General features: G+C 39.7%; 1 protein-coding gene across 3 annotated transcripts in view; it reads right to left on the bottom strand.

Annotated features, from left to right (window-relative positions):
• Positions 1-13,152, bottom strand: part of LOC136423062 (lysine-specific demethylase 6A-like) — an 86,559-nt gene that overhangs the window by 35,504 nt on the left and 37,903 nt on the right. For all 3 annotated transcript variants that reach the window (XM_066411061.1, XM_066411063.1, XM_066411062.1), the window contains one exon: positions 8,324-8,444. In XM_066411061.1, the coding sequence (XP_066267158.1) occupies positions 8,324-8,444 (121 nt within the window). The remainder of the gene's footprint in view (positions 1-8,323; positions 8,445-13,152) is intronic.

The following is a 13,152-nucleotide window of genomic DNA, read 5'->3' as shown; positions in this document are numbered from 1 at the left end:
TCTTAAAAAGATTCCCACCAATACTCTTCATAACCTAGCTCGTGCACATGGCATGTTGAGCACACAACTGAACATTGTGGTTGAATAATTCAAAATTCCCTTGTTGTACATTCCAAACAAAATATTCCTGGGTTATGGATAGAATTCAAGTTATGAATAAACAATAACTGAATCAGTAGAATTCCTTAGATTTGCACCAATTATTGAATTAAATTCTGCCCTCCTTTGATATGCAATGGTTTGCCCCTAAGTGGGAGAGACTTGGGGTTTCAATATGATAAATCTCACATCCGTTCAAATTCTTCATTACCCCGAGAGCTTTTTCTGAAAACTAAAAGGCTAATATGAAATATTAAAAAGAAAATGTCTGAACTATCTCTTCATTTCATTAATAATGATATTTACAAAAAGAAAGAATGACAAAAATCATTAGCATTGCCACGCCCAGAAATAGACACACAGGTAGACATTGTGATAAGCATTAAAAGGTGAATATCGGCTAGAATAAAAACATTCCAAATAAATCAGTGAAACAGGAAATTCACCAAAATAAATTACATAGAGGTTTTACAAATTACGTGTCTAATTTGTGCCCAAAAATATCAATATTTGAAAAAATAGAGGCCACGCCCACAGAAGCCAAAGCTTATGAATGAAAATACATTTTAACCTTTACAATGCTCAGGTAGTCTTTACGTTCCAATTTTGTCACGTTTATGAGGGTACACAGTAGCTAGAAGGAGAATTTGGATTTTATTTTATGTCTATTTAAGCACATGTTATAAAACCATTCAAATGTCGATCCATCCACTCATTAAGTCACCTACTCCATATTGGATTCATACCCAGGTCTTAGGAGATTTTGTACAAATGCTTTATCATCTGTCAAATGGTATTAGATAAATCCTACCATCAAGAAAAACACAACGACCCGCCCAAATATTTTACATCAGTTACAAATGAGCTCAGTTCAACAAGATATGACAGGTGAACTAGGCAAGGCTTGCATCGCTCAAAATACTACATATTTCTGATATTTGCGATATCTCATTCATTATACAAAGCCGGTATTCTTTCCCTAAATTGCAAGTTGCTTGGATTCCTTTTTAGTAATCTAATAACTCATCATGGAAATTGAAGGTGTGCATATCCATTCCTGACTGCAATCTGTTTAAAATAAGTGGAAAAAACAAAAAAATGAGCAAAAACTGCATCCCACATCTGCTTGGAGATTTATCACACGTGTATATATATATATCCACCTGCATACATTATCATCATGGGTCAATAACACAAAATGCCACTTATTCTGATCCTTCCATAAAATATTAGGTTGGCGGTGGAGAATGGTCTCCGTGGTGATACCATGGCGATACAGAACAGCACCTCATTATTCTCTAGGGGGTCAGGATGAGGTCAGGCCAGCACAATGCAGCTAACTGGTTCACATGTTTTATCAGAGAAGATTTTGATGGAAAAATAATTTGAGAAGTTACCAAATCAAATTGACTTCTATTAACACCCGAGATGTTTTTAAAAACCCCTTTATTTGATCAATTCAAATTTATGCAAATTGGGAAAGTAGTAATATGAATAAGAAGAAAACTTAACTAGGAAAAAAAGTCACTACTACTTAGGAACCATGCTTATAGAGATCTAAAGCTTTCATATAAACAGCAATTTCCCTCACATCCTTGCCTCCCCTCTAACAATGGTACATCCCTTTTACACCTGTCCACACACCTGTCCTACAGTACCTGCATGAAGACACCTTTCCCATCTCAAGGACAGTAGACACCTCCTTCCCTTCCCAAGGACAACTGAAGACTGTGACTTTGAACTTGAGAGTTGCGATTACTCAGTCTCACAAGACAAGGAAGAATACATGACACTTGAAACAGTTACTCAAGGTTTCCACAGGAAGTGTTGGGGAACTCCCCCTCTTACTCCCACTCACTTGGGTTCACCCAGTGACCTTACACTTCACGCTAATGAAGAACGCTACCAAAGGGGAAAATACGGGGATTGGGAGGTAAATCCTGATTGTGGGGAAAAATTGATGTTAATTTGATATGATTTATCTATTTGGCTGTAGAAAAAGTACAGCCAGGGCTACCCAGCTAGCCAAAGGCTACTACAAAGGGCTAGCCCTGATAACTACATGCAATATACAAAATTCAATACTAACTTTCACAAAGCACATTGAGACACTGCTCTATGGCACCAATTAAAGCTTTTAGTTCTCTGATAAAAAAAAACAACGAAAAAGTTCAGCTCAATAAACATCATCATGACAACAGCCTGAGGGGAAGTCTTTACTTTGGTGCACAGTTTCAGGGAGTGGATATTCATGTAGCCAGATTCAAATTTTGCTCAATGCATGCCCTGTTTTTATCTTCACCGCTTGTTGATAATTTTGCTGTTCAAGAAACAATAATATAACTTGGTGTGGCCCTAGGCTCAAATGGAACAAAACATCAACATCCATATGTACATGAAGCTTACATGTAGCTACCCATCCATTGGTCATACCAAAACAGACCAGATATTTTACTTGCAAGTAGTGGTGCGGATCGAAACCCGAGTTTAGGTTTAGGTTCGGACTCGAGTCCAGAGGTTTAGGTTCAGGTCCGGACTTGAAAGTCCGGACCTAAACAACAATTGTGGAATATTTTTTCCGTGTTACATGTAACATTGCAAATTGGCAGATATCTTACATGTAATTTGAAAACTATATATACGGAATTATATACAGTCAGTAATTAACACAAAGGTTCAGTTGTAAACACAGAAACAGCAATGTTTTCATATTTTTCTAGTGCAAATTTCACGATCTAAGGAAGGTTTAAGATGGTTTGAAACAAAAAGGAGTGTATAAGTGAGAGATTTTTTTTCAAGTCCGGACTTGTTTCCAGACGTTTAGGTTTTTTTGGACTTGAACCTAAACGTTTTACAAGTCCGGAACCGGTCCGGCCGGACCGATCCGCACCACTACTTGCAAGTACATTGTGGCAGGGAAATCCCCCTTCTCTTTTTGATAAGCACAATGAACAAAGGACCACTGCTCACAGTTTCAAAACAGCAAGATCCGAAGAATGACATCATACTACCTGTACTTCTCTTAGTTCTATGCTTACCTGTATTACCAAAAGCCATTGAGAAATCTGAATATCAATAAATTAGTAGAATTTTGCGAAGCATTCTGTATTTCCAAAATTGTAAGTGTACGATATTTGATATCGCTAACCCAGACCCCATTACGCGGCTGCCGGAAGTACTGACATATTAGCAAACTTTTCCACCATAGAGCTCGAGAAATTTGAATATCAATAAATTAGTATATATTAATAATTTTGCGAAGCATTCTGTATTTCCAAAATTGTAAGTGTACGATATTTGATATGGCTAACCCAGAACCCAGCTGTCGGAAGTACTGACATATTAGCAAACTTTTCCACCATAGAGCAGCAGAACCATGACTAAATCCACACCTACTCATGAACACATGCTCCGTCGGAAGGAAATGTCAGGTTTAAATGGTGCAAAACACCAGAAACAGGGGCTGAGTCAGCATAGTGATAGAAAAACAGTGGGAAGGACCTTAACTGTGTCTTACAACAACGGAAGACATGTCCTGTTTGAGTAGCCTCTACCAGGCTCCACGGATGGCTGGAAAATTGTAGAAATTGTTGGCTATGGAGAGAGGGTCCAATATGCTATTGGTGGGGCGGTATACTGTACCCCTATAGCAGACTAACTCTTCTTGCATGTTTTTCTGTCTATTTGGCCGATTTCTACTCTTTCCAGCCTCCTCTGGAGCCTGGTAGAGGCTACTGTTTGAGTGGTCCTCCTCATGAACCCAAGACAAGGAACAAGAAGCAAGGACTGAGTCATCGAAGAGAAATGGTGGGAAGAAACTTTACTGTGTCTTACAACAATGGAAGACGTGTACTGTTTCTTTTCTTGTGCACCCAAGACAAGGAACAAGAAACAAGGACTGAGTCATCTAGAAGAAACAGTGGGAAGAAACTTTACTGTGTCTTACAACATGGGGGAAGACATGTTTCTTTTCATGAGCACCCAAGACAAGCAACAAGGAAGAGTGAATGAGTCATCTTGTAGAAACATGAAAAGGAACCATGCTGTTTCTTTTAATACGGAAAGATGTATTCTGTTTCTTTTCTTGAGTACAAGAAACAGTGACTGTGCAACAGTACCTTGCTGAGGAAAAACTTTCAAGAAAGAGATTAAGATGTATGCTATTCCTTTTCTTGTGTCTTAACAGCAACAGTTACCTTCTGGCTCCGACCATGCAATTTAACCTGTTTTAGGACGAATTCCTTCAAAGAAAACTGTAAATTTCCACGTGCATCTAATCTCCTTGGCAAAGGCAATAACACTAGACTGGAGCACCGGACTGTGAAAACACTGGACAATAGCTGGAGTGGTAGGATTAATAGGAGAGCTACTAACAATAACTCAACTAGATAAGTGGCTCTACCCCATGGCTGTCCCTAACCGATGGACTGGAAAAACACTGCACATTGTGTTCATCTTCTAATGTCGTCTCCTCCTGGTTTCATGGGTCTTTTATGTCCGGAAAACAAAAACTATGACGGAGACGAAACTGCAGAAAAATCTGTTAGCAACATTTTGGAGTCGTTCCTGTCACAAACCAACTGACAGACAGATTAATTACATCATGTCTGTATTTTTGGTACACACAGTTTGAAGAGCAAGCTTTTCTCCCAAGCTTTTGTTTTTATATCACCCTACTGCTGAATTTGGATGTTAAAATGTTTGAGAACTAAACAGATAAATTGGTGTGGCTCTATTAGCCAAATTAACCTCAACTGTAACAAGAACACATCCTCAGACTATGCCACAGACAATCGAAGTAGAAAAAGTTTGTGGACTAGAAAAGTGTAATGTGGGTCGCCAGATTGTTTTGATTTTCTTGTTCTTTAAAGATACAACTAGACTGAAATTAGGCTCTCTTTACATTATACTTTTGCCGTCAGCGCCACTGGCGACAGCGGGAACCCCGTGTAAAGACAATTCCCGTCGACGTAGTCCCGCTGTCAACAAATTTTCTCCCGTCAGCTTCGAAGCCGTCGCCCGTCAGCACAGCGGGAGTCCCCGTCAACTTCAAACTCCGTCTAAAGAGAATACGTCGGGCTCGCGTCAGCGGGAGTCAGGGTTTCGGCGATTAGCATAAAGCACGCGTTGATTAGCATACTGTAAGTCTACTTAGATCCCCGGTATATATATAGAGAGAGAGATTCGCGGGATCCGCAGCAACTTTTGTGCTGTGCATTCATTTCCCCGCGGATATATTTATCGTACTTGCGCCCCCCTCCCCACATTTACGAGTGATGAGCATGGAAGATCTACACATAAACAAGGCTTTGCATTGTAGTTTAATATGGGCGGGGAGACGCCGTCTACCGTTGTACAATCATACAATTTTGTTTCTTCTTTTGTTATGCTTACGCCCAATACTTTCTACAAGATGGCGAAATGCAAGCACCGCAGGTGTCTGTCAGATTTCCGGGCGTTGTGTCTAGAGACGTCGCGACAGCGGCCTCCCGACAGCGGGAAATTTCGCCGCTGACGCGAAAAACGTAATGTAAACTGCGCCTAACTTGGGAGAATTGTTTGCACGTTTTTGAGTGACTTTATCTTCCCACAACAAGCAACAGTACACAAACTGGTGACATCAGAAACATAAAGACATCAGCAAGCCAGTAAAACAGCCAAGGCCTTTGCTCTAGACCACCGGGATAGAAAAGGCCTGCATGTCAAGTTACTGTGCAACACTTCCTCCAGCCATGTTATAAGGGTTGCCCGCTGCTTTCATGGATATTTATGTTTCCTAAAATCTTTCAAAATGACCCAAAACAAATCTAGAGAAAACCCACACAGCTAGTACAGTCCTTTTGGCCATGTTATGTGGGTTACCCGCTGATTTCAAGGGTATTTTGTTAAAATTTGTAAAAGCGACCCCAAAAACCATGAAAGATACAAGTTTGCCAAACATTATCTTCCCACATCAACCAACCCACCAGTACAAAAACTGGTGACAAAAACACAAAACCGGAGCATTCACAGAGTCAGTTATGGACCACCGGACTAGAGAAAGCCCCCACAGCTAGTACCGTCCTTCCAGCCATGTTATGTGGGTCACCCTTTGGTTTCATGGGTGTTAACATTTGCTAAAAAATTTTAAAATGACCAAAAAAAAATCAAGGTCTCCAAACATTATCTTCCCAAACCAGTACAAAAACTGGTGACAAAAACACAAAACGGGAGCATTCATTCACAGAGTCAGTTATGGACCACCGGACTAGAGAAAGCCCCCACAGCGAGTACAGTCCTTCCAGCCATGTTATGTGGGTCGCCTGCTGGTTTCATGGGTGTTTTCATTTGCTAAAATTTGTAAAAATGACCAAAATACCATGAAAGATACAAGTTCTCCAATCATTCTCTTCCCAAGTCAACCAACCCACCAATACAAAAGCTAGTGACAAAAACACAAAACTTGAGCATTAACAGACTCAGCTATGAGGGCCTGCATGCCCTTTTTATGTAGAGCATAATCGGAAGGTTTTAATTTTACGTAGAGCGTTGCCGACCACTCCATAATTTAGCGTAGAGCGTAGGGAGGCTTTTCTGAATTTAGCGTAGGGAGGCTTTCTGAATTTAGCGTATTACGTAGCCGGCCCTCCGAATTTAGCATAGAGCGTTGTCGGGACCCCCCCATGCAGGCCCTCAGTTATGGACCACCGGACTAGAGAAAGCCCCCACAGCGAGTACAGTCCTTCCAGCCATGTTATGTGGGTCGCCTGCTGGTTTCATGGGTTTTTATGTTCGTGCCTAATGATTATTGCACCCCTCAGGAAATCACTGTCTGGTATGCATGCAAATCCGCACCAGTTTCTCCACCACACACACATTTCAACATTTTTACGTTTCTCTCTAATCCGCCAAAAACCAACAAGCTTTGGTTTAACGGCCAGGAGTTTACCCTATCTTCAACCTTACAGCCAAGATAAACTGAACTGAGTGATAAATTTGTAGCTTTGTCAGTTGTGCCCTTCATTAACATCGTTATCAACAGTTTGAAGGTCTTGTAATCATATAAACTGCAACACAGTGAACACAGTGAAATTATCCCCAAAGTACCTTATTACATTCAAAATACTGTGAAAACATGCTTGAATACATCCTTCAAACGTGTCATAAATCGAATAAATCAGTTGCAAACTCACTCCAAACTTCACTAAGATACAAACCCTGCATCTCAGTTTGACACAAATAAGACATGTTGCAAAGGGCATGTAATAACAAGGTTTTATCACACCGACTTGTTGCCAAACGATTCCATCTGGAAATTGCTACTTTCCTACCGGAAACAACATTTAATTCTTGACTCATTAAACAAAAAGAGTTTAGCTACATGTCTTGTATCACAAAGACACTGCAATTTGACAAATACTTAACATTTTGTCCGCTAATCCTAATTTTTCTTCTATTGTAAAAGCTAAGGACTCGGACATACAGAAAGGTAGGGTTACCATGGTGACAAATTACGGCTGCTACAAATCAGCTGCTATGCTTTGTCCAGACCTTATTAGGTATCATTCAGACCTTGACTAGATAAGGGGGTTCTGGTCAGGGTTTTCTTGACAAATCAGTCCTTGGAAGGAATAAACAGTCAACTGAAGAAATACTAGACGACTTTTGCTTGTAGAGCAGAAGTAGAAATAAAATTTTGGCATGTTGGTCTAGATATTTTTGGAGAAAAACTTGAGTCTTGTGTAAATGAATGACCTTGGAGTTGGAAAGTTGAAGAATCAACAGAAGAAACTCAGATTCCTGCTTTTCAGAACAAGAAATAAAGATTTGGCATGTGGGTCTAGAGGCATTTTTGGCAGTGCATGTTGTATTAAGGTTCTGAAAGTGGTTATTTTTCAATACCAGTTAGAGGTATTCATTTCTTGAAGGATACACAATGTTTCTTACACACTTTGCAAAACAGTACACCATAATTCAAACATTCAAGTAGCATAACAAATATGTAGACTTAAAAATACCCGTAGACTTAAAATACATTAAAGAATTCAGTATGGCAAGTACTGTTACACCAAGTAAGTAGCATACCAAACATCAGTGGTATACAGATCTTTTACAATCAATTCTTCTGGGTCATCAGATTGCCAAAAGAGGATAGGAGAACTGGTCACACATTTGGAGACTGTAACCCATGTCTTGGAATAACAGTACAAACTTTCTTCAAGAAGAAGCACAGGTGTTCCCTTACCTTAAGACTCGACTCGTAGTCGGAGTTGATCTTACACATCAACCCGAGACGCAGGTGGACTTCGTTCGCCTGCGCGAAGCTCGCGTCGATGTACAACAACTGCTGAAACGCTTTGATCGCCCTGGAACACACAGAGAAGAAAAGTTGTAAGTTTTTAACAAAGTACTCATTTCTACCTTGTCCACTTACCTTACCTAGGTAGGTTGGTAGGGAGCAGTAAATTGAACTATGTATAGGACACTGGCATTGTACTATAACAACTGCTGAAATGCTTTTTTTTTTGGTCTGATGGTCCTGGAACACATGCAGAAGAAAACATGTTAGTTTTCGACAAAGCTGTACACTTGATGAATTTGCTGAATATGTCACGCTTGAAAGTAAACTCCTAGTAACTTGTGCTGAACCTGACACATAAAGAAGTGTTCGCAATTCTGTTCTGAACACAGATGAATGTTCAAGGTACAACTTCAGTATTCCAATTTTCACCGTTCTTGAAGATGGTGATATGTGACTATGCACTTGTGACTATGTCAGTGCTGCAATGCGTTGTTATGGGGAAAATGAGGAATGACACATTTCATTAACTCTGTAATTGGTGAAATCCTTCAAAAATCTCACCTCATGAACACACATACAAAACACACACACACACACACATACTAGCTATCTCACACACACACACATATACACTAGCTATAAAACACACACACACACACACACTAGCTATCTCACACACACACACATACACTAGCTATCACACACACACACACACACACACTAGCTATCTCACACACACACACATACACTAGCTATCACACACACACACACACACACACTAGCTATCTCACACACACACACACACACTAGCTATCTCACACACACACACATACACTAGCTATCACACACACACACACACACACACTAGCTATCTCACACACACACACATACACTAGCTATCACACACACACACACACATACACTAGCTATCCTCCCACACACAAACATACATACATACATACATACATACAAGTAAACATACACATTACACACACAAACACATATACTGTAGTGCTCAAGTCAAATCAACATTCAATATTAACTTGAAAACATAATCCCAAATCAAGTAGGTAAGCTCTTTTGAAACACGGAGTCTACTATTTCATCTAGTGATATAAGCTTCACAAAAGTATGACAAACCCTACTGTATTTGTTTAGTTTCTGGCCACGTTTCTTGAGTACAGAAAGATATACTTATACATCAAGAGCCACCATCTGCTGGTGGTTCACTGACACATGTACCTGTGGACCAATACAAGTGTCTAAGACTCTAACAAGTCTTACGTGTGTGAGCGAACGTCTTCCTTTTGTATCTGCTGTTCCACTTACAATGAGTAACAGTTATACTAGCGGAAGTCCTGTGACGTCACAAGCATGCCTTATATGGCCGTCTGGCACTGCCTTATAAGTCTCTTGCCAGCGATACTTTAAGCGGTCGCACGCTACAATGCGGGAAACCCCTTTCTGACGTGCCGCTACATATTCATGAGCAACAAAACCACGTCAAAGCCTTGGCTCTCTGCCTGTTGTGTAAGCATTACTGCCACAATCCCCGCCTGCCTTATTTGGGCAGGTCCCTTTTGTAGCGAGCGGTGCATGTAGCGTTAACGTTGCCTTTGCTACACGGACTATATGTGTAACAATACTGGGCACCTGCTAGTGACATCATCGATGGCATCTTCAGTGTTTCTTTTGTTCCTGATGTACACAACCTTACCTTACATGGCAAGTTCTTATAAAGCTTTGTTATATCATCAAATATTGCAAGACATTCTCAAAGAGTGTACCTGCCTTTTTTAAACACATGACAGGTGATTTTGATAAAAAAGAGACTGAAAAATTAAACAGCAAAATTTAAGAACATACCCCCTTATGTACCTTGGAACCTTTTGAAAGGTTTATGGTCCCTTAGATAATTTCTCCTAATGACACAAGCATCAAGAATCCTGTCTCTAGTGACCACCTGTCCACACAGACCAATTTTTATCAGTCTCCTGAGTGGTCTTCTTAGGCAGTTTTGTTATCCTTGAAGAACATAGAAACAACCCCTGAATATATTGAATATGTTCATTGTCCCAAATTTTCCCCACGTCTTCCACCGTTACGAGTCATAAACGGTTCTCCCCCAGTTTTACTACAGTCCCTATAAGTCATCAATGGTTTGTCCCCACTCCTGTCTAACCTCTCCTGCACCACAAGAGGGTATTGCCCCGGATCTGGGGACAACTGCCATAAGCTATGAGTATGATCAAGGTCACACAGGCAGTGGCATTGGAATTATTTACTGATAATGATACACAAGCATATATAGGGAGTGTCGCACAGTCTTCTACAACTAGCATAAGCTCACAGAAGTATACACAAGCAAAATTAACCTATGTACAGAGATCTGGGGACAACTGCCATCAGCTATGAGTATGATCATGATCAAGGCCACACAGGCAGTGGAATTATTTATTGATAATACAGAGCTAGAGGTATAGCGACTGTCGTACAATCTTCTACAACTAGCGTTAGCACAGAGAAGTATACACAAGCAAAATTAACCCATGTATTAGAGTTCTGGGGGCATCTGCCTTTAGCTATGAGTATGATACTATGAGTATGAGCAAGGCCATACAAGTAGCTAAGAGACAAACCTAAAATGTCATCACTAGCATGTTAAATGCAGGATTGCTAATTTCTGTGATTTCCTGTCTCTGTGGATTTAATTTTCGCCTGCTTCCTACACAATTATCCAGCTGTTCTGACACAGACTTGTTCGTTACTTCACAGCTCACTGCTAACCTTTCACACACATCTTGCACAAACAACAACAAAAATAAGCTAAGTTAAAAGTATACAACATCACATGAAAACTTTGCAAGAAGTAAGCTACAAATAAAAATCAAAGTTTAATCATCACGGTAAACTTTCTGCCAATACCTAAATAAAATCATAGACAAGCTGTTTAGGCATACTCAGGGTTGAACAAGTATGGTTGCCCGATTGCCCGGGGCAAGTGAAAGTGCTGTTCGGGCAAGTGGATATCCTCCCCCACTTGCCCGATGGGGCAAGTAAGATTTTTTCATGCAGTCTGTTTCAAAACAAACTTTATTCCAGTGAAAGGATCACAAAAACACAACACCACAATGTATCCTATCATTAGAAACTACATTTCTCTCAAAATATTCCAAAAGATTATGAATTCAACCCCAAACAGGACAATTTGGCTCACATAGTACATGTAAACAAACACCCATGGCTCTCTCAGTTCTAGACCTGCTGGCATAAAACTTTGCAACATCAAATCCTTTGAAACATGATATCCCTGTGAGCACTCTCTCAATGTAGCATTTTCCTTCTTTCATTGAACAGCAACATTGTGGATATGACACACTCTGAGGGTTCCCACAACATTTTAACTGATTGAGTGTATATTCAGGATATTCTAAATTTCTGTTCAACTTCTAAATGTTAATACTGCAAAAATCATTTGAAGGTGTTGTTTGATATACATGTGTGGATTGATATTGACTAATGTTATCTAGAAAATAAAAATTTCACGACAATGATTCAAAACTGGCCATATCATAAGAACCATGTTTAGTTATATTAGATCCACAACACTCTAAATGTAACTTTTCCATCATATGACAAATACCTGATTTTTTCTTCTGTTTACTAAAGAAATGGGTGAATAATAATAGCCCTCAGTGAACACAGGAATATTGTAGTACTGGATCTAAGGAATGATCGATACACAACATTTGCTGAAAACTTGAATGTTGTTCTTTATGTTAAATAAGCCTGTGTCTTTACCTTAGACTTTTTGCCAAATTTTTTTTCCGTATCGCTCTGATTTTATTCTGAAAAATCTGAGAAGCAACGAATGAAATTGGGGTGGTTTAAGTGAAAGAAGATACGTTGTAATATCATGCTTCTTGTTCAAGTTTTTGTCATTTCTCGTAAATACAGTCATGACATCCACACAGCTTGGTCTTGTAGTTAAAACTTTTTTGCTATAATTACATGCTTAACAAGACGTTTTTACTGAAAAATAACAGAATTCATTACCGCAAGCAAAGATGCAAAGAAAAAATGTCATTTAGATTTCGGGCAAGTCAAAAGTTGGTTCGGGCAAGTAGATTTTTTTTCTACTTGCCCGATAGGGCAAGTGAATTTTTGAAAACTTGTTCAACCCTGATACTGTTCTTTACTTCATTTGTAAGTTCCTTCAAAGCTAGCCATCCTTAGCCTCGGTGCTAGCCTGGATACCAGACCCCACTCGATATATATTTTAGAGATTGGGGGTCTGGTATCCAGGCTACCTGGGTGCCATCCTATTTCTAACGTGGCTCCCACATTTTAGGGTAGTGAATGTAGGTGCCCCGGTAGAAATATGATGGCACCCAGGCTAAACCATCCTTACATGAATTTAGTTCTTTAAAATTGTTAGATATAAGCAGTAGTTCAACTATCATGTATGTAGGATGCCATTCATTGCACCGGTTACAATTGTCGTGCAATAAAACTTAAAAGTTCTTCTTTTCCCTTGCTAAACACTGGAAAATAAGCTATTAGTAATAGTATTACAGTATCAGACAACAATATAACCATCTCTGAATGTTGAAAAAATAAGAAATGTCTTCCTGACACACCTTCAGGGCAGGGAAAACCTGAGACTTCCTACAAGACAGGAGACAAAGAGCATGTACAGGACTCCCCCAGCATGCCTTGTCTTATCTAACCCAAACAAAGGCAGACTCACTAATTAGTCAGGGGGTCGTTCA

The sequence above is a fragment of the Branchiostoma lanceolatum genome, chromosome 17 (assembly GCF_035083965.1).
Source record: "Branchiostoma lanceolatum isolate klBraLanc5 chromosome 17, klBraLanc5.hap2, whole genome shotgun sequence".
NCBI lineage: Eukaryota > Metazoa > Chordata > Leptocardii > Amphioxiformes > Branchiostomatidae > Branchiostoma > Branchiostoma lanceolatum.
This window is presented reverse-complemented; position numbering and strand designations above follow the sequence as displayed.